A 27,678-nucleotide genomic window follows, 5' to 3' on the forward strand; every position below is an offset into this window, starting at 1 on the left:
ATCATTTCTTTTATTTTTGACTTTAATACCAAATAATTGGTAACGTCCGTGAATATCCACGCAAAGGAGATTTAAGTCGGAAGTCTCCTTTATTTCTGGTTTTAATACTCAGTAATTGGTACCATCCGCACAGGAAACTTGAATTAAAGATTTCATTTCGATATAAAATTTTTATGGAGTGGATTTTTAAAATTTTTAGTATAAAAGCAAAGAATATAAAATACAAAATTTAAAAGTGAAAAGTTGCTCAGAGAAAGAATTGGTCTCGCAAGGTTGTGTTTGACGTTATTAAAAGTTGGGAATTTAAAATTCCGTCTTTCGATAAGAACTTGCAGACATCTTCGGTTTAACGGTTCGTGAAATTCTTTCTACTCATATGTAACGAGATACCTTTTTGAAATCTTAATTGGAAAAGTGGAAAATACGAAGACACGAATTTCTCGTTAACATTTAAATTATACGTAGCTTATTTGAAATGCGAAGCATGGCTCACTTAAAATGCAAAACCCGAGCTACTCTTACATCGATCAAGAAACTATTCATTGTTGCTCCAAAATAAATAAATAACTAATTTCGTAATTAACTCTGAGAAAGTTAAAATCAACTTTAATATCCATTGTATCGCATAATTTTTATGAATACATCTATAATTATACAAAAAAAACTTAATTTAATTACGACATTGTAAATTTTAAATTCGACAATATATCAAAATATAGATCATTTCAGATAACGTCGATATCATTGTATCATGACTCTATCTTACTACTTCTAAAACAAATCATCGTCGAGAATTTCGAAAAGTCGCATTTAACCTCTTGCGCTGGAATGAAATTGCAAAAATTTTCTCAGTTTTAAGTATATTTAAATATAACGCAGGCAAAACAAATCCCAATAATTTCTATCTAAGTGATATCGTACCGACGAGTTCAAAAGGAAAGCGACGAATTATTGTATACGGTTTGGTCGCTCGTTATGGTCCGCAATTAGTTACCAGCGCAAGTGGGTCAATCTCTTAATTTCCCAAAACGACTGATTCTACAATAATTTCTCAAAAATTTGTGCACCGAGTGCAAGCTCGCGTGTCTGAAAAGCCACGAAGTGTACCTCGAGCTCTGTCACTCTTCGTCGTCGGCAGCGTACCCACGCTTGTTCGAATCGGTCACGGCATTCTGCGAATCGATCGATCAGTGCCACGAGGTGCAATTGTTCATTCAGCGGGGAATGGCACACGGTTATCCCCGTTACGCAATCTCTTACACTTTTGGCAACTAGCACCTTACTCGTGTTTATCGAAGGCCAAGCCTTCTCCAGGTGGATTTTCCGTGAACGATCGGCCCACGCACGTGCGTGAAAACCGCACTGCTCCCCCGTTTTCATCCCGTGGGGAATGCACGCGTTCACCAGGCACTGTACAGAACGTCGTGTGTATGTACATACGTACGCGTGCATTAGCGACCAGTCAGCGTTTTGATCTCCCACCAGTTTCTATTGTGGCGAACGCAACCGGGGACCAGGCCGGCAACAAGCCATCTTGGTAGCAGCCAGTCGTTGCCTAGACATCGAGGACGTCGCGAGTGTTCTCTCCGCGATCGCGAGTACGTGCTGGTGCTTTCTCACTTCGTACGTTTCGAGCCTGTTCTTCGAACGAAGGTGATGCCTTTGGTCTGTGCATAGTGATCTTACGCTACGATCGAGTAACAGAGTGATCCGACTGAATGCTCAGAGCCTTCTCGGTTACTTCGAGGACATGAAACTGCGACCACGGGATGCCACCTTACTGGTAAATTATTATCTTACATTGTTCAGTGGATGGACATGTACACATGTGTATATATTATATATCGATAGGTATATAGCAGATCGTTTCTTCTTGGTTCGAAAGTTTCGCTCGAGAAGTACGAGGATTTGAGCTAGGAGCTGCTGCTTTGCAGGATGAATTAACAAGTAGTTATCGTGTTATTTTGTTGAGAGTCGAGTCGCTGTGGGATTTTTATTTGGGATAAAAGATGTTTGGAGGTTACAGAATTAGATTGTTGTTTTCTTTTTTTTTTTTTTTTAGGAGAAAGATCGGAATATTGGTATTTTTGAAGATTATTATTTTAGATTATTATTATTATTTAGTTTCATTACTTATTTATTGGTTCTACGTCGGTTTTTTTGACACCTCTAATTTTATTCCTACGTTTCGAGTCGTGCCCTTCATTCTAAATTATTCATGCTGGCAACGACGAATATTCTAGCAATTCTGTCATATATAACTCTTAGAATATTCCAATTTTTAACCAGCTTCAACTTCATATATTTCGAAAAATTGAAAATTAGCAATATCGACGAATAAATTTCAAACAAATCGGCTTTCAAATTCTTTCGAATGTAAAAACTAACGAAAAGGAATTTAGTAAGAATAAATAATTAAAATATAAACAGTTCGTAGATAATCATTTCCTTCGACCACAACAACCATTCAGAGACTTTTACTATCTCACGCTTCAAAAATCGGCAATACGATATACCTGTTCGATCGAATTAAAAATTTTCGCAGTTACGGATTCAAGGCATCGACGTAAAATAATCATAAACTAATTCCTTGCTTCAATATCGTACGTGCTTACTAATTTCACACTCGCTGTTAATGGTATTAACTTCAAGCCCGATAGCACAAACATCGTTCCAGCTCTCAACAAAAATACGCCTCTGGCTGCTTCGATACGTTAAAGATCGTCGAACGGAATTCCCACGGAGTTCGTGCGTGAAATATTTCCGGCCGCGTCCGCAGCAATTATTCGGGAAGCGCGCGGGGGTGAAACGTAGCGCAGCCCCATCCGCGATGCAACAGGTGCAAGGCTGCATTTGAATAATTGGAACGAACGGGCGAATGGTCGCGTCGGAAGGGGAATCTCGGATGGGATCGATCGAAATGTGAAAATCAACGTTCTTTGACCATTTTGGACCTGCATAAGCATTTACACATATATGACTTGAGCATTTTTTGATGCAACGAGGTATTTCAATTAAGTGAAATGTTGGTATCAGTTTTTCGGTTATTTTAGCAAATTATTTCACTGATCGAGGAATTCTTTATATAATAGAATCGATGTACTGTTAATAATTGTATTTAGACGTAGAAATTTTTAATTTTTACAAAGAAGTGCGAGTTATAAACTTATAAAGTTGTTGTCAAAAGCTTATCCTCTTGCATTCTGCGGTTATAAAACAGGATATACAAATAGCGTTTCTCCAATTATTATAATTCTAATCTAATATTGATAATAAAGGTAAAAATTTAATGATGATAATAAAAATATTTAATGATAATAAAGATAAAAATTATTTCGCATGGAAATTGGACATTTCTTGACAATTTCATATAATTACATGACGCAGTCCAACGTTTGTGAAATTTTATAAATTGCAAGACATGAATGATTGCTGTTGATAAATTATTGGACAAGAGGATTCAGGCCTGAATAACCTGAAGTTATCTCGTGGAATTGCACTTTCTTCCCTTGTCCGTGAAAAGTTAATTTAGAGGAATCCAGGCTGCGTTCTTCTTGTTGAGAAACGATGCAACTTGTTCTGACCGATTTGGAATTTGTTCTCTGGCCCGGTTTCCATGACTTTCAGTCGGTCGATCGATACGTTTCTGAATGGAACGGATCCATCATTTTTCTGCGCACGATATGATGGATATAATGCGAGCAACGGGCTGACAGCTTTGATTTAGAGAGCAGTCTTTTCCTCTCTCTCTCTCTCTCTCTCTTTCTCTCTCGTGTCATGTTTTTTTTATCAAATTGCCCGGGGAAGGTCGATCACTTTGAAGAAAATCTTTGAACGATTTTGATTTCTTTTTGATAGAATTTTTATCATCGTATTTAGTAATCTTTATGTGAAATATATTAATTCATATTATGTAGAATATTTTAATTCAGGGGAAAATTAGAAAAAATTAAGAAAGTCTTCCGACATATTTTTCAAAATTTTGTTTCAAAGCTTCCAACTCTTGCCATATGTATATTAAATAGTAAAATGTGTAGTTTCGGACTACAATTTTGAAATACTGTAATCTTAAAATATTTTTCGTTTCGAATTTTCCCCACGTGCATTAAAAACTCGAACATTCGAACGTTTAAATAGACTGTGAATTTTCATGTTACTTACATGAAATCCAAAGAAAATGCAAAAATTTTTATACTGTTTTATTTAAAATCGTATGAAACGTAGCGCGACATCGATGCACTGAAACAAAATTCCCTTCCATTTTTCAAATCACTCCATCATAATTAATTCACATAAACGTCCGCTGAGATTTATTTCCAAGCTTTCACCTCTTGTCAAATTTTGCACGCACATATATGCTCACTTACGTATCGCAGCTTCAACTTACGCTCCAAAAAAAANAAAAAAAAAAAAAAAAAAAAAGAAAAAAGGAAAATAAAGAAAAAAATACGTCATATCGCACCGTAAAAGGGCTACGAAATCAGCGAAATCGTTTCGAAACGCAAGTTCCCATTGTGTCAAACCCTCGGAGCCGAAACTCGACGATCCCGGCAATCACGAAACGGTTCACGATTCGATGACACTCCGCCACGATTGTTCCGTTCCTTGACTTTCACCCGCGCGTGTGTACGTCGTCGATCAGCAACCGTGACTCGTCGAAAAACACATACTCGTCGAACAGAGTATTATTCGTTCCTCGTTTTCCACGAGGGTTCCGCCTCGAAGTTTCGTTGTGTCAGGTTTTCTGCAACGTCGTTGAAAAACGGAAAGGAAGCGTGCCGTCACGAGCACCCGTCGATCGATCATCGATCAGGCAACCGTGCTACTCGTTGAATCCCGATGATCGAGCCAACCTCGCTCCGCGCCGAGTCGAATACAGAAGGGGACTAGTGCTCGGTTGACGTCGAGTTCTGTCCCTGGCAGCAGCGACAACAATTACAGCCGCGTTTGAAAGATCAATCACTGATGCTGAGTCCCGTAATGGATAATGAATATTGATGTTGGTTTCGCGTCGGTGGCGAGGTTACGCGCACAGTTGGTCACGAAAATTTAGATATACATTCCCGTTCGTCTTAAGGGATAATTGTTTTTACATATAATACGTAGCATTCGTTGTTTACGATGGAACTTTCCAATTGCATTTTGTAATATAATCGTTCATACTTTCTTTGTGGAATTATCTGACTTTTTTGATAGTTTTTGAAAAATACATGGTACTTGTACTGAGACTTTTTTTTTTATCAAGGAAAAAGATTTTTTTTAAAATTAAAATTTATTAAATTTAATAGTTCTTCCAATTAAATATTAATTTAAATTTCGTATTAAATACAAAAGTAAATTAATATAAAATTCTATAGAGTCTTATCGTCCCATAAAAAATTTTAACATTTTTGTTAAAATTTTAGATTCATGATTTATATATGGGACAGTATATATTTCATCAATCCTTTTATTCCAGATTTCATTTAAAAGTCAATTGATTATGCTACCTTTGTACAGTCAGTTATACTGCAGCCATTAAATTATTTGAGCAGATTGACTTTTTTTTCTATCAAGAGCGTATATCTGTCGGATTTCAAATGCATAAAGTAAGGATTTGAAGTATTTCAGACAGATAATAAGTTTATTTAGTAATTCAGGTTACACAGATTCTGGAAAAATGACGATGTTTCTCGTATTTGTTTACTGGAAAGGATGGAAAGGTCAGGAAAATATGATGCTACATGATATTAAAATATAAAAAATGGTTTGTTATTATTGGAATCAGAATAAGTTTTATCGTACTTTCGATCTATTTACTTTCAAATCTAAAATATTAGGTTTCGTGAAAAATTTGACAAAAAAAAAAAAAATGGAATGAATAAATAAACTATGGTCATCTTTTTCATTAATTCATGCTTCTTACGTGTACAATTAAAGAACTGGGGCATTCAAATTTTAAATCCAAAGGTTAATATCTTTAGTTAATGAATGACCGTGCTCGGAAGATCCAGGTCAGCTTTCTAATAATAAGAAAATGTTAATAAAAGTCGGCTCGGTGCAAGAGCAAATTTAATTACCGAGAAACGAGTCCTCCAAGGTTAATAATACGTAGCGGGACGATGGTGAAGAATGGTGTCTGCGCAAACATAAATCCTGAATCGCCATTTTCGAAGTTTTAATTCACGTTTTGGGCGTGATCACCGAGAGGCGATCGACTGCGAAAGAAAACCCGTTTCTACTTCGATCGGCCATTATTCGGTTCCAATCCGTCGTGATTGTTACTTTCGAACGAGCCACGAATCTTTTCACGTGTCATCGCCGCCGCCTCGTTCGCCACCGACCGATTTAAATTGACGCGGATTGTCATCGAGCGCGCGTTTCGATCGATTCTTACGATACGTACACAGCTCCGATCGTTCGTACGCGGCGTTTAAATTTCGAAATTTCCGCGTGACGCGTTTAATTCATTAGCGATATACTCGTATCAATCGTGTCTCATTGCTTTTGCTTCCTGCAACACTAATTATGAACGAACTACGTTTCAATCATTTATTTAATTTAATACCACGCACGATCGAGAACAATTTTATCATAAAGTCTGCACAAAATGAAAACTCATAGTCAAAGTCTTAGGACTGTGGATACTTTATTCAATGATTTGCAAAGATGACTTGTTGAAATTTCAACGTTAATTCAGAATACTGTACATAATTTTGTCAATTTAAAATTTGAATTGATGTTTCGTAGTAAGAAATTCACAATTCACTTTCCCTTTCCATAAATAAACCGTGTCTTTCACCGCGGGCACGACTCGGGATTATGAGTCAAGGGGTTAACAAGTGTATACTTCCGCGAGACGCTGCACACGCGTGTACGAACGTTGTGTCTCCGCGCGACAAACCGAAAGCTGGAATTATCCCTGTTGACGATACCAGAATCCAGCTGGTGACGGCGCGAACAATCGGGAAGCGTCGACTAATTATAAACGGTGGGAATGAAATCGACCGCGTAGAAACGCACGTATGTACTGCGCTCGAGAAATATGCTGCACGCGCGCGCGCGCGCGCGTGTGTGTCTGTGTGTGTGTATGCACGAGTTTTCTACGCGCGTCCGCATTCTCCTCGACCACGTTGGTGACCGAGCCGGTCGTCGATTTAAATACCACCGTACCAATTAGAGGGGTTAATTCCTAAGTGATTTATGGGCTGTGAAGGGGAGAGACAGAGGTGACCTTACCGACCGTGTTCCCCGGCCGGAGGATTCTTACGCAACCGATTCGTTCATCGCCGGCGACGATTATTTATTCCCCGCTCGTTAATCGACCGTGTCCCCTGTTGGTGACGGTGAATTCCGGATATTCAGAGGGATTTCAATCGGCAGGCTCCGTCCTAACGATAATTAATTCGTCGTTCGACGATGTGTAAATCAGTGGCTACGGCCTTGCTAGAAACCGACCGGCACCGTTCCTTCGCCAGCCTCTGTGCCAAACGATCACGTTTTCGGGAGAAGTTGCTCGAGGGAATTTTCGACGAACATTACGATTAGATCCCGGAATTTTATGCAAATACGCAGTTCGAGAATGTAAATTAACTGAGATTAAACGAGGAATCTCGATAGAAAATTCTTTAATTGGTTATATTGTAGAAATCATTGTACATTGGATATTTATATATTTTTTTTTCATAGTTGTACGTTTTTTGCATAGTTATACGTTTCGTGGAATTCTGCACTTTTAAATTTTTTATAAACGCGTTCATAATAAATAATAATTTTAATAATTAATCATGAAACAAATAATAATCAAAATTCGCATTTGAAATAAAGAAATCCGATTATTATATTATATTAAAGAATTCTGTGAATGATAGAATCCATTGTGATAGAGGGTTTATATAAAGAAAATCAAATATTTATTTAACAATAAAATGATATATCAATGATTTCTTATTAACATTTTTAGACAAGTAATATCTCTTTAAATTTAATTATCGATAGATTGATTATTTTCATAGAATAAGACGACTGACTGTGCGAAATAGAATTCGCAAGAATTTCGAGCAGAAAATCAAAGTGGAGTAAACCAGCGCTTCGTAAATTCAAGAAATATGCCACGATCTCGAATTTACGTCGTGTCATATCACTTCCACTTCGATTACGAAATAATATCTCTATTCGAGCAGCTCCTCTCATTTCATTCGCTTCAACACATGCGAAACTGCGTGTCGAATTATGCAAGAAACACAGGTAGAATAACAAAGCACCGAAATAAAGTGTTTGACAAGAATTTGCCAAGTATTGAGTCACCAGGTTCGAAAACAAAATTTTACATGGTCTTTTCTCGTGAGGATCGGCTTTCACGATCTCATATGTAACTGTTCGATATATCTGTTTGAATTCGAGCAACGTATATGGATGATCGTCTGTTCGAATATATTTCTCAATGCCAATCCTAATAGTGATTATTTATTAAAACAAAGAAAATTATATTATCGAAGAGAGAGAATGTCAAGATTTAAATTGAAATTGAATGAATAATATTTTTACAAACAGCAAATTAATTTTTTCTTCCTAATTTACTTTTTCCACTGTGCCTCTTAATAAGTTTGGGCAAATATACAGTATTGATATAAAATAAATATTTGAGTAAAATCTTTCACTAAAATATATGTATATTTAAATCAAATAATGATGACAATTTGTTTTATCCATTTTTCAGTTGTAAAATTAATATTTCAAATATCATATAAAAGAAAAAACATATAGTTTTGTCTAGGAGTATATGTGTCTTATTTAAAACTTTAAATTTACTTAACACGAGAGTCCTATTATCATGTTTTCATATTTTCATGTATATATTTCCCCTGAAAATGATTCAGACGATACGAATTGGTTTCAAATGACAATACTTACGTAAATATCTTTAAAGATATAATACGCAACTTTCTAAACAAATCCATCCAACTTGTGAAGTGTCGCGATTCTAATTATCATCTAGCAAAGCCAACATCCTTGCTCAATCCCCAAAATCCACTGAGTCGGATCAAGACACGTTTCTGTAACATCTACTCGGTCGTTTTTCTCGTTGGCTCTAATGACTTGTATTCACAGTCGTATTGTGGCAGTTCCGTGCGTTTAATAGAAATATGTCTAGCTGGATGGCCAATTGGCAGCTTTGCACTGCGACAAAGGGTTGCAATCTTGGCCGAGATGCTTCAAGAAATTTTCGTCGAATAACACTCACAGAAATTCTTTGCGTACATTGAGTCGATTCTGGATTTCGAGTAAGATTAATTTTTGAGTTGGCGTTTCTCAAATTAACCGCGTTGTTGGTATTTAAGCGCGGTCTCGGCAAACTCGAGTCGATTCAAGAACAGTAACTGCGACGCGCCGCGAACGTGACTCAGGCTTCGCTTAAATTTAGCCTAACTTGCACTTAACTCGAGTTTAACCCAAATACTCGGATTCAGGCTTAATTCGAAGATACTTGAACCTCGGCTGAAATTTAGATAGGGAATGAAGAAACTCCGCGCGCGCTCCAGGCGAGCGTAAGCCGATTTACGGAGGAGTTTTGATGACGAATATTCCTCAAGATTTGTCGAACCTTAGCGTTAGACAGAGAAATTTTTCACTAACTCGTGCGACGTGGAGTGAGATTATTTTGCATGGTAATACGCGAATTAATCAGTAATAATAGCGAATTTTAAATCAGTTTCACTTGAAATCTGTGTCAAGTCAGAATTATCCACATCTATTTTAGCGAATCTTTTAATTGGGATCTTTTGTAGAAATACTTTATGCATATGGTCAATTATTTGTTATTATTTTTACAATTTTGTATTATTTGTTATTATTTGTTACAATTTTTTACATTCGAGAGAAATATGAAAGAATTGTAATTATGTGTGTAGTTAATCGTTTCAGTTCTATGTGTAATTTATTAGATTTTTCTAAGATTTTTCATTTTTTTAATCCAAAACTCGGAAGGTTTTCCAAACTTAAATGTGCAAAAATCGCAGCAGGGTTGAAGCTAATTGAATCTCATTCATGATGGCTCTTGTATATTGTAAGTCAGTATCTCATCTTTAATTTTTGAGAACATAACGATTTGGGAAACAAACACGGAATAATTTGAGATTGTATGTCCATAGTTAAATAATTTTGTTACAATAACTTGAAATATTTGCGTTTACAATTCAATTATTTGTCTCTGTCGATATTATATTAAATCCATATTATATTCATATTCATTTCCAATCAACTTATAAAATTTTAAGCCTCAATTGAAACACAATCATTGCGACCGAAAAATTTCTGTCGATATCTCGAAGATTTTTCAAAACTTCTCTCGCCATAACCACGATAAGGAACTATAACAAGAGATCTCGAAACTTTCGCGAACAAATGTTTGATTATCGGTGGTGGGTGTTTCGCTGGAAATTTCTCTACGTTCGATAAGTTTCAAGTGGTTACATTATAGTTTCTGGTAGGCCAATCAGACCCTTGATCCTCGAAAGTTCCAGCTGCTCGAAGTAATTCCGCGCGACGCGACGCGCTTCATGCAGCGTGTACTCGCCTGCGGTTTGACAGCTTGGGCATTTTTAACCACCAACGAAATTACGTTTGACTGGTTGAGCACATTGTGCGGATGATAGCTGGATGACCTGTTTGTGTCTCCAACTTCCGCTCGTTTTTTCCTCACCTGCTTGACAGTTCGAAGCAAGGACGTTGAACCATCTCCATCAATTTTTCGTTAATACGGTCAAGGATGGTTAATTTATTAATCTGTTTGATTAAATCGCTGAATCGAGGAGCAGCAAAAATCCAGTGTCAAATATTTTCAACAAGTGTCGCAAAGCTGAAGTGTAAATATCTCGAGACTAGAATGAAGAATGAAATTGTATTCTTAGTTTCTCTCTCACAAAAATATTAACGGTTCCTTATGGATTGCAATAAATTATATTTACACACATGTACATGCCGTTTATGAAATAGATACATCAGTATTTATGAGAAATGTACGGGAAATAACAGATTCTTACAAATAACAGTTTCTTCTTATTCAGACACGTTACGGTTTCCGAAGAATGAAAGGAAAGAATTTATTTGTTTGATATTTATCTGATTAGATTAACGTGTAACAGTTACTTTCGAGTATAATATAAATAGGGATTTATAATGAATTCACATCACTGTGTTATTTTTTTAGAAAAATAACATTTGCAATTGTCAAAACGCAAACATTATCAATAAAGAACCCTTCTTTACTGTGGACAAAGATCCTTTCCAAATTTTATTTTTCCAAACAGTATGTCGATATTCAATATTATTTCCAATCTATATTTTGTGATTACGTTGATACAAAATATAATCACGGACTTTAATTATTATCTTCACATTATTCGTTTAAAGTTATTGAAATGACATTGTGCAACACGATTATTTCACGTAACAAGTCAATATATTATATTATATTGTAACAATATATTAGTTTTACACACAATCTTCATACTATATACTTGCTACATCATCAATCATCCGTCCTCTAATCGAGAACATTTTAAAGATTTGCCCGATATCCCTATCTTTTTGCATTCTATCGATTCCGTAAAACTTGATGTTTGCAGCCAGATAAAGCATCGCTCGTCGTTTATCGCACGCAAGCACGCTCGTTCCATTCAACCGGCGATCTGTAACTGTTTATCAAAACGCATTTACCTCGTCTTGGCGGGAAATCGCTCGATTCGCTGGCAATCAGCCCGACACAAAACCCACCCCCCCCCTGCTAATTGTTTCAGTTGCGCCGCAATCCTCAACAAATGTAATCCTCCGTTTCCCGGGCGATCCGCGTTACCAAGCGTAAACTACCCCCGAACAATACGGACTTCTCGAGCCCGGCGAAGCCGCACGCAACTCGATTAGCCGGTGCATTCTCAAATTTCTCTGCTCGCAACGACCCAGTTGCGTGCTCGATCCGGCTGGCAACGATCTCTCGAGAGGTCGAGCCACCATCGTTGCAGCCGCAACGCTTCGGTTCGCCTCGATTCGGGAAAAACAGCAGCCGATCGTATCGGCCCTCCTCGAGGCTCCATGTAAATGCGATCTCTCACACCCTGGCCTGTGCTCGCCGCGATACGCGGGGCGCGCAACTCGCCGACAGCCGAGTGAGAGTGCACCCGCGGGAGAGTGAAAAGCGGCCGTGGGGGAGAGCGTTCTCTTGCAAATGGAATGCAAAATCCTGTGGACGGTGTGTGTGTGTGTGTGTGTCGATGCTCGTGGGAACTTCCACCGCGTGGAGGTAAGCGCGACGACGAAAGTCCCCGACGAAAGGATTTCCAATCTCCTTTAATGGCGCATTAATCGTGACTCCGCCGAGGGGATGGAACAACTGGACCAGAGAGAAAGAGAACAGGGCTGGGAAAGGGGGAGAGGGAGGAAAAAGGAGACGGAGAAATGGAAGGGGAGAGAGAGAGAGAGAGAGAGAGAGAGAGAGAAGAGACGGGGAGGTTCGACTGGAAGCGATAACCCCTTCCGAGTCGAAGCGGTTTTCAATTGACGACTGGGCGACCGATAGTCTGCGAAGTTTTCAGCGAGTACCGATTATCGATACTCTTGCATCGAGCGACGGCTTTGCCGCGCGCCAATTTCTCTCTCGAGCGTTATGAAGTGGCGTTAAATAGACGCTTCTGTCGCGTCCTTTTACTGGGGCGAATCGGCCGGGGATTCGCTCCAATAAAACGAGACGTTCGGAGAAACGAAATAAATATATAATTGCCATTCCTTTCTCTTTGATTTTCTAAACAGGATCGTACAGATTTTTCTCGCAACGACTAGCTCGAAAAGACATACTTGTCTCCAGTCGCGTAATTCTTTTTTAACTTCGTGCGCTAGTTTGCGGACCATAACGAGTGACCAAACCGTATACAATAATTCGTCTTCTTTTTTGAATTCATATCGGCATATCACTGGATAGAAATTACTAAGATGTAATAAATTTATTATTTGTTTTGCCTGGGTTATACTTCAATATACTTAAAACTGAGAGAATATTGCAATTTTGGGACAAATATTCTCGACGTGCGTGGCACGTCATTCCCAGCACAAGAGGTTAAAAAGACGGAAAAGATGTAATATGTTATTCAGTTAAATTTTGTTATCGCTTCACAAAAAGGAAAAAGAAACAAAAGTAAATCCTGTTAGATTCGAAGGAACAGGAAATTAAGGAGCAGTTTCGTTGCCCTATATATATCCCTATATACTGTCATTGATCAAATAATAAGCCAATCTACTTACGAGCCTTGACAGGTTATCATTAATTTCAGCTGAAACCTTCATTTTGAATTTAAATGAAATTTAGACCTCGCGTGCTCCCGGTCCTTTCGATTATGATCAAACTTCAAAGACTAACGTGAACAGACGTGACGAAGTTCTGCTGCAGCAATTCCTGTAATATGCTCCTTCAGAAAGGATATTTCACGACGTCTTAGAGAAAATGAGATGTTAATGAGACGGTTAATGAGATCGTTTGAAAATAGGGGGGCGTATTTGCTCTAAGAGTGTATTTAGGGATGCTTTGACATTATGCGATGATTCCCTTATTTCGTATCATTCGTACAAAACTTAAATCTCTGAAGAATAAATTGACGTCTCGTTACCAAAATTACAAATCACATCTTGTTTAAAATTATAAAATTATAAGAGGATTCGCAACTTGCAGTCTATCAATTTTATATCACATTACGTCAAATTACATCTCGATGTTATTATTTGGTAAATTATTGTATAAAAGAACACTGAAGATTAAAATACAGACTATAGATACACACTTGACTAATTAATTTGTAAGAAATTACACGATTGGAACAAAAGTTTTGTTACCATCTTTTAAAGACGATCATACGATTCGTTTTCTCTTGTATTGTGATATCCGTTTCGATGAAAGAGGCAAATCAAAAGTCCACGTTTATATGAAAATCGAACTTGTTTGAACAAACAAGAACCAAGACTTTCTTTTTCTCTGCACGTTATTTACATAAGGTCTTCGAAGCTTGAACCACTTGCTTTTCTGAAGAGCCATTCAACAGTTCGAAGATCGTTCGAAGGCCGTTGTACGTGTTTGTGCTTTCTGGTATCGATACGAAAATACAGCATTTTATTCAAAAAGACGAGGAGATTTCTGTTATCCGTTGTAATCAGAATTTTATCTGATTGATAAAAAGGAAAGTTGTAGTCGTTTACAGCTTTCAACTTTAAATAGAAATCTAACTGTTTGATCCAGATAAGCAAATAGATTTACGAAGTATTGAAATTTTTTAATTTCCAAATTTTGCTGTTAAATTCCCGAAATTGAACGAACATCCGTAGTTTATTTATTAACAACTTCGTTTATTTTTCATTCAAAGAATAACAAAGATAGAGACTTTGTATTTGTAAAATACTGTGACTACAAGAATTTGTCATGAAACTAAGAAAGTGACAAATGAAAGAATGTCACGTTTCTACTAAAAACCTAAAAATCCATTTCTGTTCATACTTCTTAAAAAAAAAAGAGAAAAAACAACCTGCAAAAAGGACTTTAATAAATTTATAAAGTACGATTCAATAGCGCGGAAAAACTTGGCAAATCTGTTCTTAACGCCTTCGTCCATTTCGTTCCGAAACGTCTCGCAGCCACCATTCTCCGTTTCCGCTGAAGAGAAATCTTAGTTCGTTTGTATTTCGTTTCGTAAAGCCGCCGCTAAATTCAATCCGATTTCTCCGCTCGTCCTGTACGTACACATCCGCTGAAAAATCCCGCGGCAATAAAATAATACTTTGCCCAGAATCACGTTTAAAATGATATTAGAATATTACACATTCCTTGTAAAGGAAAATATGAAATTATGTATCTGCAAAATATGAAATATAATTTGTAAATATATGGTAAATAATATTTGTAACGTTCTTAATATAATATCGACTTCAATTAACTTGATATTAACTGTAATGTTAATAATATTAATAATAATATTATCTTGATACTAACTGTTATGTTAATAATATTAATAATAATATTATCTTGATACTAACTGTAATGTTAATATTATTAATAATAATAATTATCTTGATGCCAACTATAATATTAATAATATTAATATTGATATTAAATTTTCTTTTATATCGCAATAACATTAGGAAACGAAATTGGAATATTAATTAGGACATTATTAGTTTTCTTAGGAACGAAAACTGTCACAAGACTTTCGAACAGTGTAGCGTACAGTTCTTTCGGTAGCAACTTTCGAAACTTCCACGTCTCGATTGAGAATTCTACTTTCCACGACTACACGAGCTTGCTATGTTCGTACGTTGACGTGCATTGCCGGCCAATTATCGTGGAAACAATGCTCGGCAATTACGCGAGCAAAGACTGAATACAATGCGAGAGGAAGAAAGAAAGAAAGAAAGAAAGAACGAACGAAACCGCCGGTCCCTGTTTATGTGGCAACGTAGAACAACGACGAGGAGGATGTCGTCGGGTGGCGAAGTCCGACCGCCCGACATTGAACTTGGCCCCGTGCCGGAAAGTTTTTAATTTATTCGAGCAACCCCGTGCCCCCGCCCACGATTCACAACTCTCTTAAGGGAATCCAAGAAGTCGTTCCACCGTTTCTTTTCCCCTCTCCCTCTTCCACTGGTTCACATGGAAATGGTTTGTTTACGGGATAACCCCGAGGCCGCGAGGCAAGAACGCGAGAATCGAAAGTTTCGCTCCTCGGCTTAATCCAACGGACATAATCCAACGGGATTGCTAAAAACTTGGTGATAGTTTTCAATCGCGACTCGGTGATTCGCGCATTAACGACGCGTCTTTTGTCTTCCGCGAGTCGACGCTCATGGTTATGGAACGACGCGAGGAACGAGGGTTGAATCTTTTGAATTGTTAATGGATCCGAGCTGGAGTAGGTTTTCCTTGGTGTTGGAAATATTCTTGTAGTTTGTCAAATGTAATTTCTGTAGATTCTCGATGGATACAAAATGTGCATCTGTTGGAGAGTATGTGAATTTTATACAATTATAATAGTTAAAATAGTTGTCTTGAACATATGTTTATTTCGATATTAATGTAGTTTTATTTCAAAATAGTTTCGGTTATTTCTGATGCTAGAGCATGTTGTAAATTTTTTTTTAATTTTTTAATATCATATTGAAAGTAATTTTAACAGTTACTTCCAAATAAAAAGATTGCGATAGCTCTGGTGCAAGAATTTAATTTTACATATAGAATAATAAAAATAATTAATCGTTGAAGGAATGCATTGTATCGTATAGAGTATAAAAATTACTTTAATATAGAAGCGATTAAACTTTCATTTGGTCAAACATGGCGTTTCACAAGTAACAATTCCAAGTCAGACGAAAAAGCTTACTCCCTTGTCCCACATGCAAATCACAATTATTGTTGCAATGATTTGTTTGTGAAGTATGCATATAATGCATGCGTCATTGTGATTTTTTTCTTCTTAATTAACTTGTTGCAACAGATACAATCATTAAAGCGCTTTGATTTCTTCATTTATGTGTTTCTATAGTTCGTTCTGCGTACTTTCTCAAAAAAGAGAACAAGTATTTTCATTCGTGGAAATTCATTTAATTAACAAAACGTATTCTTCGATTCAATTGAGATCAGAAGGAGGGGAAAATTGTTCGCATCGTTGGAAATGAAAATTTCTCATTTAAAAATATATATTTCATACAAAAAGAGATAACTTTAATGAGCGAAACTTGATATTACAATAGTCATGTAGGAATTTAACAATGAAAGTCATAAAATTCGATATTTAATTCACAGTTTTAATTTAGAGTTTCTTTTAATAATTGATATGTTAAAAAAGTTTTCTGCTTTCAAATAGTAAATTTACTAGCCAATTTTTACATTAGGTTTCTTTTTAAAATTTCAATTGACGTTATTACTCGCGAAAATTTATAATGACATTTTCATTTCTATTATAAAAGATTTTTACTATAAATTACGAGTAGTATTTCGGTTAATTTCTAATAAAAAGATAGAAGTCAGGTTTCTAAAATTTGCTCGAAAAAATTATGTAAAATATTACAACATTAATTCACATTTTAAGACTAAGATGATATATAGTACTGATATACGGTATAGAATTTATTTTTTAATCTATTTATTAATTATCATTGATTTTTATATTATATTTCCTTTAACGTAACCGAGGAAATAGTAACATTCAAATAAATTTCCAAAATATAGCAGATATGTCAGAATCATTGGAGCTACGTTAGTCCTTGTACGTAACAGATCGAACGTAATAGATCACACGTGGTGTCAGAATCTCAATATACCAGGCCAGAAATGCAAGTGTCTCCAAGGTCTATGGGCTAATATTGGAATTTTGGGATTGGAAATTCTACAGGTGCTGAAGCTATTCGGATATCGCCAAAGATATCAAAGCTACGGGAGACATTCAGAATGTACAGAAATTCTGTCTCGCACGTGAGGTATTCAAAGTCTGTTCAGATTCTAGAAGATTACTCGAGTTCCATGAAAAGTCTAAACATTTCTCCTGTTACGAACAAAGCTGTTGAAAAGCTGTAACTTTGCAAATTTTGACATGAATAAGCACAGCTAGCACTCCAAAAAAATTAGGAATTTTTGGAACACGTTAGAGTTTACAAAGATTTCGTATCCTTCTGATTCTAAAAATAATCCGAATCAATTAGTAGAAATCCAAGAAGCACTTTGGAGTTTGCAGTGCTTCGGAAACTCTAATGCCTTAATTACTTTGAATTATTGACGATAACGATATAACCTTCTTGGTCTTGATATCTAATTTGGTTTCGAAATAGCAGAGTTACAACGATCCATTTAGATGTTTGCAGAATCGACGATCTGAGTAATCCTGACAAGTGGTTCCTGACATGCAATTAGCAGAGCTTGCATGATTTAACGTTTGAATACCTAATATGGATGCATACGCTATTAAATTTTATGAATATGATAGTATTTATTCCTGAATTTCAACATCGTCGCAACCAAATTTTATTCGTAATTAACGTGATGGAAAAAAAGAGTCACTTGGATACAAATAATACTTTATACTTTTAACAAAGAATTTTAAAGAAGCGTCAGTAATAACCGTATCAAATAATACAATAATTCGATAGATTTTTGATTAAAGAAAAAGTTTGTTGAAGTGGCAAACAATTTTAAGTTAACCGTCTTTGAAATTCTTCAATTTTGTGGAATACTTCTGGTCAGTAGTACGTGTCAGTGATTAGGAAAGGAAGATGAGCTTTTTCTCCAAATTCTTGAACTTTGTAGAACATCCACTAATTTCAAGTTTCTAGCCAGTAGCGTATGTTGGCAATGAAAGAAAAGACAAAACATCCCTTCGAATTCTGGAAATTTTAAACTAGTCAGCAAAGGTACGTGGTGCAAAGATAGAAAGAATCGAAAATCGAAGCTGTCTCGATAAATTTCCCAGTACTTAACTTAAAAACTCGAAGCTGTTGCAGACCAAAGATTATGTTTCTTATCAATTTAGCTTAATCTTTTTTTTTCAGTGTCCAACTGTGAAAAAAATGTTGCTTCTTCATCGATCATTCGTTAAACGCATCGTCCTTGATATTTCTTACAAACCAAACATTGTGTCTCAAAACAGCTATCGGTATTACACACGCAACGGATGTAATTCCTGAGCGCGAACGTGTGCGTTTCTTACTTTCGCCTCGCAACAATCCCTCCGTCGCCGCCTTCGGTGTCTCAGGGCACGTAGAGTCGCGGCGATGCAAACAGCAAGGCGTTAGAAAAACAATTTCTCATCGTAGCTCTGAAATTTTCATGAAGACACGCACAGCCGGCGCATAATCGCGCTTAATCGTGGATCGATCTCTCGCCGGGGAGAGGCGGTCGCTAGCGTTGGAATCGCGGTCGGCCTGTTGTTCCGCGAATGCCACTTCCACCTGTACTACGTGTTCAGCTTGTGGGAAAAGCACAAACGCGTAATCGCGCACCGTCTCGCTCGTTTAACGAGCGGAAACATTATTAACGCGCGCGTACGTAGCCGACTTTTCTTCTTCTTTTTTTTTTCTGTTTTTTCTTTTGCCCCGGATGTGTTTGACGCCGCAGTCTTCGTCTACTCTTCTTCTCGTACTCGCTGGGGCAACCCTCCTCCTCCTCCTCCTCCTCCTCCTTCTTCTTCTTCTTCCTTACCTCGTCCTCGTCTGAAATCCATTGTGCACGCAGTCGCCACGTATAGTTTCTCAGGGACGCGTGGCGTGGGAAGGTTCGCAGGGCCTTAAAGTTCGCCGCGGCTAGCCGAGGCAGATCTTCGAGAGGAGCCGGTCTAACCCAATTCGCGTTGCACCGCGACGCGTCTCGGTGCAGCCGTTGTGCAAGCGCTCACGCAGTGAGCCCCAATTAAGTAATTACTGAGCGGCGAGGCTCGATTAGTTCGCGGCCATGGATAATTAGCATCGACGGCTAATCGTCGAAGAAGCCGAAGAAGTAGTTGCGTGGCCCTCGACGATTTTCCGCCCACTCGTTGTTCGAGTCGGCTTAACCCAGTATTTCTCGAGCGTGTTGTTGAAGAAATGAAGGAATGGAGGAGAGTGTGTTGAAAATTGAGGAATTGTCGAGGATGTACGGGAAAAGTGTGAGAAATTTATTTGTGACGATCTTTCGATTTTGACGTCAACTACGATAGTTGATAGATGATGTAATAATCTACGAAATTTTATAAATAATCAGAAATATATTTAATTTTTAATAGGCCCCTCGAAGGTTATTTAAATTTTTGAATTTAATTACCGAGAATGTAAAATATAATACAAAATAAAATTAAATATCAATTCCTGGTAAGGTTGCTTATCGTGTCTCTTTTCTATTTATTATTTTTATTGTACAAATATTATAAATATATTGTGCGCGTTGTACAATTAAAATTTTATTAACACTGTAATGAAACAAGATCACCATGATTATAATAGAATTCTATATATTTATTGAGACAAAAATTATAATTGCTTTATTCATTAACTCTGTTCATTTGAACGTTATAACTTTTATTGTACGAAGTGCATGTCTTCTGGCAAGTTCGTGTAAACGAAGTTCTACTATAATTCATTTAAGGGATTGTTCGAATTTTTAAAAAAATTGCGTCCCTACATATCTAGATCAGTTTGAATATAGTCGATCTCCCGTCTTTGTGTTTGCAGCTACTCGATCATTAATGTTCTCTGTTTTTTTTTCTCTGTTACAGCCGAAAGAACTCGATCGTTCTCAGGACACAGCTGTCCGTGAGGGTGCACACTATTATAGGTGAGTACATCAGAGACTCGATTCAAATCTAGCCAGAGGCTCCCACGATCCACTTGGACGGATCATCCGATTCACGACGATTCCTCGACCTCTAGCAGGCATCACTGGGTCAAATCTTGCTCCACTTACTGCGTTTCGGTACAACGATATTGATAAAGAATCGTTAGTCGCGTAGGAAATGTCGTCCACTCGCATCGATAACACTAGTTACGTTTGATTCTCGTGTGTTGTTGATATAATAGTGGTCAAATGTGAGAAGATAGATATATCCACGTATATCGCCAGGAGATTGAGATTAATAGGTTAAAAATTTTATCATTTATTTTAATATTCTTTTCACTTTAAAAAGAGAAAAATCTCGGTAACGCATAATTTGTAAAATATTCCATTTTGTTACTTCCATCAGTGCTGCTACGTTTAATATTCCCTTTCGATATTTTATTTTAAAAAAGAGTATTAAATTACGATTTTGATTTAACTTTAGTCAATTTCTCGTATATACGAGCAGTGAAATATTTCACTGTCAAATTTTTAAATAATACACGCGTTTCAATCAACTTGCGTGACAACTTTTGACTGTGACTATGATTACGTAATTCAGATTGCAATAGATACACATTTGTATTATTCATGTTACATGAAACTCATTTCGGACAAAAATTTCAAATAACACGCAAATCGAAGGCAATCCGTATTTCCCAAATAATAATAAGAAATTGATCGGAGATGAATTGAATTAATTTTTATTGGAATCGTACCTCAATGGTTTTTAATACGTTGCATTAAATTAAATATCAAAGGAATTAGATAAATATCACAATAGACAGATGTACTCATACATTACACTATGTAATTTATAACAAATTAGAAAATACACGAATCGGTATAACTTCAACTACATTCGTCACCGAATAATTAAATATCATTAAATGAAATATTGTCTGCAGATTTCAGTACAGAGGAATCACGATAAATTTCCACGAATCGAAATGAAAGGATTTATCGAATGAAACGATTCGTCCTTTTGTCATTCGCAAATGGTACATCCGTACGATCGAGTTACACGTTCACGAATTTTCGTTCGTTAACAAACGAACAATGCAGATCCACGCGGTATCGCGGTAATTATCGTTCACAAAGGAAGCTTAAATCAATTTTCGTGCGCGAGAGAGAAAGAGAGAAAGAGAGAGAGCGAGTCTCGATCCCTCGCGGTCCTCTCGAGGAAAGATTTAATGTAAAGTCACTGTCCGAGATAATTCTTTTTGATGAAAACGTCGCGCAGAAGTAATGATCAATGTATAAAGTGCAGAACAGTGTTGGCGGCGACAAAAATCGGCCTAGGGCTTCACTAGGGAGTACGAGCCATTAATCACAGGTGACAGGTGATGGTTAACCATGTCGAATAAAAACTGTGCCCGCTGACCGCGGTGCAGTTTCTTTTTCAAGCCGCGGCTCATGCGGCCAGTGTGACCTCGCAATAGAGAATAATTGTGCAAAGGTAATCGTCGGTTATACGGACATTTTTCATTTCGTGTACGAGATCTTACGGGCGAGATTAATACCTTTTTCTTTCTTCTTTTTTCTTCTTTTTTTTTTTGTTGTCGTTGTTGGAGCAGTGTGATGTATACGAGACGTCTATTGTAATTTGTTACAGCAATTGTCACGTTGTGTCTTATCTTTTCGTTCTCTTTTTTTGCTAATTGAGAAAAGCGTGAGAAATATTTTAATATTACATCGAATGACAAAATTAAACATTTGAAAACTGTTGCATGTTTTAATAATATCTGTTGAATTACAGTGCTTCAGATTGTATGGATCGGATTAGATATACATATCGATAGCTGTAATATTGAGTAAAGTGGATTTAATTTTAAATTTCATACTGAATTTCGAATTTCTCATTCCATTGTGGATTTGATTGTTCAGTCTTGTTTCAACGAGTAGAAGAATTTTTAATGTTTGAAGAATAACGTATTTCAGAGATTAACTGTCACAAAGTTCAGGGATTAATTAATTTTCTCCAAAGATTATAATATTTTATTCAAATATAATCTCGTAGACTTTATATTAAAGTTTCTGATAAGATTAACCAAGTTTTCTTTAGAAGTTCAACATTAACGTTCAATTATTTTCCACGAAATATCCACTTAGAAGTTTAGTGTAATCTGTTGTAATAAGTCAGAAGCATAATTTTTTCTAATAATTTCAACAGGGAAATAACAAATAATACAAAACCTGTATGTTCCCAATCGCGCAACAACTTAACATTTTTTTCATTATTACAAATACGAATTATGTATCAATCCTTTTTCTCGATTCAGTTAAGAAAACTAGGTCGAACGTTTAATTTCACCGAGTAACGAAATTAACATTCATGAATCATTTCTGTACATTCTAAAATTTTTGACACATTCGTAATCAATGCTTTTTTCCATCCTAAAATATTATAAAATTATTTCACTTTCCTCTCTCTTGTCTGACAATTGATTTTCAAGCAATGCCTAACCCTAGCCTATTTAATTCATCAAAAACTAACGTTGCGTGTACAGTTATTTTCAATCGATTCGTATCATCAAATTCCAATATTTTTAATATTTATATTGCAATATTTTTTCTCATCTGTGTCTCCCATAGATTCTATAATTTCATGAAATTTCAACAAATTCAATTACTACCATACAATATCGCGATAAATCATTGTTTAATCTTCGATCAAACATAATAACGAACCCAAAGACGAAACGAGAATTCAGAATGAATTCGCGAATCTACGCGTCAATGGCCGCCAATGCGTGAATTTATTATTTCAGATAATATTTTCGTAATTATCTTACGATTCGTCGTTATCGTAGTCGAGCAACGACTGAAATACGTCTCTCGGTGTTCCAAATAGGGTTGGTCGGCCTCCGTCAAATCACAACATTACCGAGGAAAATTGAATCGCGCGGCACGCGACGAGATTTCCCGCTAAAATCACCGTGAAAATGGGTCTTCGCTTGGTTCCTCGTCGGAAACGTGGCCGTGTCGTCGTCTTTTCCCCTAGCAGAGAGAAAGAGGATGGACGCGGGGGGAGAGGGGGCGGAAAAAAGAAAAAAAGATTGATCGCCGCGAGGCGATCAAGGCAGCCAGCGCCTGCGAAAAATCTTATTTTATCAATCCCCGGGAAAAGACGGCCGGCTGAAATTCGACGAGGCGAATGGAAAAAATGTAACAAATGATCGGTTGTTACGGCGGCGTGGCGCCCAAGAGACGCAAAAGTGTGATTTCAGCGGCACGTGTTACTTTTTCTCTCTATCGTGAACCTTTCTTCGTCCGAGATTTGAATATTAAGTTTCACGTCTGAGTCGAGGACGTTTTAAATGTTTTTGCTGATGTTAAATGTAGAAGCTTCTGCACGATAGATACCTAAACTTTTATTCAGTAATTTAACAATGATTTTAGTGAGATTGTCGCATCGTGTGTTATTTACATAGTAATACATATTTTCATTTTTAATTTCTTTTTACGTATTATAACCTTGTTTTTTTAAATTAATTTAAATTTCTCAATTCGATTCATCTAGCTCAGTAAATTTATACTTCAAATCAATTATACCCCTACGAGGCGTGAAATTGTGATGTTTAAAAGTTTGTGTTTATGATGTTGGAATTGATTAAACATTGTGTGAGACGATATTGGTAGTATTTCGAAATTTTATATCCATAACTTCACGCGGCACTACAAATGAAGATTTAATCTCTGTGTCAATTAGAACTAAATTAATGACACATCGTTATTAAAACGCTGGGATTGGAAATTATCGAAATAATTCATTCGGCTGATGTTAATCATTGAGCTTCACATCTGTTGTAATTACGAAATGAGATTCGTTCAAATATTTAAATACGTCTACGTGCATGTAAAGTGGAAGGATTTTCCGTTCTTGATTACATGTACTATTTAAAGCGAAGATTTATAGATTTATGCTAACCATCTGCATATATTTTCACCAAGCATTCATAATGTCTGTTATCTTTGATAGAAAAAGAAAAAAAAGAATTGAGTACGTATCTGATTGTTATACGACACCATGATTGATAGACCGGGGATTTTTATACAAAATCATATCTGCATGAAACGTACTAAAGAAATCAAATCCAAGAAGTAAATTTGGCTATAATACTATATACTTTAAATATTTTATACATTTTTACGTCATTTTTCTCACAAACACGCAATTATTCGTTATGGTCAGCGTGAATGATCAAAAATTCATCTACATTCGTAAATTAGAAATCAAGTTAGAAGATAGTGTACTGATCTGCGCGTACATCAATTAATTCGTCTTCACGACAGAGAGGCAGATAATTGAAAGAACAAAGGCGACGTGGTTGTTTCACAAACGAGCGGTCGTTATCTCGCAATTTCGAGTCCGCGCGAAATTCGGTTAAGCGAATTCTGGATTCTTTTGAAACACACACAGATGGCACAATGGCTCCGATCTCCCCTCATTATTTTTTAACGAACGCACACACACACACACACACACACAGGTGAGATTTATTTCCCAATATGTGCCGCGTACGAGCTTCTGATCGCCGATAAAATGTTGCCGCGCGAATTTTATCGCGGCGCGTTGTTACTTCAGCCGAGAGCGTGACCACGTTATGACTTCCGTGCTGCGGCATAATTCCGCCAACGTAAGTATCCGCGCGTGTGTTCTCTCTCTCGTATGTACAAGTGTAACTGATCTGGCTAGAGTGTAATCGCGATTGTCCTCGTATTCGGGCGCATTGAATCTTGGATACATCGTTGCGTCGGGCGCGTGTGTCGGGTCGTGAAATTCAAGCCCGTCGAGCAGAAATTACTCAAACCGGCCCCTCATAACGTATGCATCGCGTTTTTCTTTACGCCAGAGCCCACCGTCTTGAGTTGTAACTTTCTCGCGTGCTAAGAGCACGTTATGTGTGCCACGCAGCGATCATTTTTCATTGTGCTTAGATGGAATATCTTCGATGAGAAGTGTGATTCTTTTTTCTGTTTCTTTTTACGGAGATATTATTTAAAGTTGAAAATTATTTATCGTTATATGGTTGTACGAGTTTAGGTTTATTCTTGTATTTCTATTTTATTGTTGTCCAACTCTAAAGTCAGTCTATTCCTTAATACATGTTTTATGAAATTTCTTCAATTTTGAAGATGAAAACCTGCTACATGTAAATTCACGTTCAACTTTTACGCGTGTATAGATTGAAACGTTAAAAGTCGTTTTGTTTGTCGAAATGAATGACAAACAAATTCACGCAAAGAATTTCAAGGGTTAAAACAGATCGCGAAACGTTTTGTCCATTTCTTCAATTATAAACACGTTAATAAACTAGAAAAATGTACTATAAAATAGGGCTTAGAGATTCGTTTCATCTAATTGTAATTAAAATTATGACGATAATATTTTACTTTAGATATTTTACGCATTTTCTGTGTAAATTTTCAATTCTTTTTTTTTTCATCATTTACTTACAAGAATATGTATAAATGTCCATAATGTGCAAATTACGAAAACTGAAGCACGTTACATTAGCATAAATAAAATAACATAAGAAAACGTAAAAAAAAAATGTTAAAAATTCATTCACAACGGAAATGTGTATAACGAAATATCACGCGAAGTATACTTCGTTTGCTGTACGTCTGGCGTTCTTCATTACGGTGTTACACGCGGGGAACGTTGATGCAACGACGGTTTTTACCAGAAAAATTCGTTCCTGTGAAACACAGGCGGTAATTAAACGAACGTTAAAACGCGATAGAGTTTCTTAGCTGGTGCTCGTTCAGCTTGTTATTACGTTTGAAATCGGTCGTCCGGCTACCTCTAATTACGCGCGTCTGTCCGACGAGATGCTAAGGAGGTGACGAGTAATTAAAAGTGATTAAGTTGTTGTCTAGGATGCCAGGGACGAGATGAATGTGCGTGTTTTTGCAAATTGGATTTTGCAGTCGCTGCTGTCGAAAAGAAATGTTTCGAGTTGCGTACGACGAAGATACAATGAAATAATCTTGGCAAGGAATTTAAGGAAAACACGAGTTTGTCTCTTTTGTTCGGCAGTTGTTGCTAATTAAAATATATTTACATAGATTGAAAATTTTCATTAGCGATCCTTTGCTACAAATAATTCTCATTTCGTTTTCTCTTCTTTCCTCTGTTTATTTCCGAAGACTTTGTCCAACGATTTGAAATTCAAGAATTTCACTTCGTTTCATCAGCGTAGTGAAATAATTAATCGCCGGCTGCGCAGTGTAAATGGTAATTGCAGTGAAGTGAGATTTAACGACACCTATCTCGCGATCAATGAATTCTTCCGGGCATTTTTGAAAATATTTATACGTCTGTCTAGCAGCGTTTCATGAATAAATCAGAGTGTAGCGTTCACAGGCAGTTTACAACTAGTAATTTTCAGATTTACATCTGCGTAAGGACAGCTTGATTTCCTCGGGCTCAACGTAGAAATACTCTGTCTTATAAATTAATGTAAAATTTATTTTATTTTTACAACATGTATGCAAATGAACCTCTATTTTAAGTCGTGTGACTTAAATGAAAGTTGCATGTTTGGTGGACGCTCATATTTCGAAAGTTTCAAAAATTTTTCATCACGAGAATACCTTATTGTCTTATTTATAATAATTATTAGGTTCCCAGATTTTTAATTGCAGCAAATAGCCACATGCAACGTTAGAAACTCGCAAGGAATGGGAAAAACTTTATGTTTTACTCTGAAAGTCTACCAAAATTCCATGAAAAATTGCTCTAATTAATTATTTAGAGTTTTCACCATTCTACGAATTCTAGCGTTTCTCTTGCAAATAAACGAAATTCCAATTACGGGTTGAAAGAACCGTTTAAACGGTTAGCTGATGCAGTTACCGCCGCAGAAGTAGAACAAAAAAATCAGGAACCAGCATCCAGGAAGACAAAGACTCCTTCAAAATGAAATTACTCGATCGACGAAAACTGAGAACCAAGTTACCAATCGAAGTTTCCTCGCCACAAAAAAAAAAAAAAAAAAAAAAAAATTGTTCAATTATCGTGCCCACAATTCGATCCCGCGCGCGGCTTCGCAAAACCAATTAAACAACGCTGGGGAAAATGAGTCCACCTACGTGTCGATCTATTCGCGGAATCAGAGAACCAGCCAGATAACCGCTGCTGTACGCGATTCAAGTTTGGCAAAAATCGAACGACACGAAATCCTGGAGGTTGGCCGTCTCGTCGTCCCGCAGAATTTCACCTGCGGGCCGTAGCCGTTCGTTGAACCCTACGAACACGGTGCAGGAGAGATGATCGAAGGTCCGGAATAAGCTGGCCGAGAGAAGAGAATAAAAAAAAAAAAAAA

At 36.7% G+C, this 27,678-nt stretch overlaps 1 protein-coding gene across 4 annotated transcripts in view; it reads left to right on the top strand.

Moving 5' to 3' along the window:
• The window catches only part of LOC122537593 (FH1/FH2 domain-containing protein 3), a 199,687-nt gene that overhangs the window by 85,119 nt on the left and 86,890 nt on the right, over positions 1-27,678 (top strand). For 3 of the 4 annotated variants that reach the window (XM_043670869.1, XM_043670868.1, XM_043670871.1), the window contains exon 2: positions 20,247-20,305. Coding sequence is in view for 1 of the 4 variants with exons in the window: in XM_043670872.1 (XP_043526807.1) it covers positions 1,770-1,783; positions 20,247-20,305 (73 nt within the window). In the remaining 3 variants the exon portion in view is untranslated. Of the gene's footprint in view, positions 1-1,563; positions 1,784-20,246; positions 20,306-27,678 lie in introns of those variants that run through there. The other variant, XM_043670872.1, reaches the window with a different exon arrangement.

Source organism: Frieseomelitta varia, unplaced genomic scaffold (assembly GCF_011392965.1).
Source record: "Frieseomelitta varia isolate USP_RPSP 00005682 unplaced genomic scaffold, Fvar_1.2 scaffold_920, whole genome shotgun sequence".
NCBI classification, from domain to species: domain Eukaryota; kingdom Metazoa; phylum Arthropoda; class Insecta; order Hymenoptera; family Apidae; genus Frieseomelitta; species Frieseomelitta varia.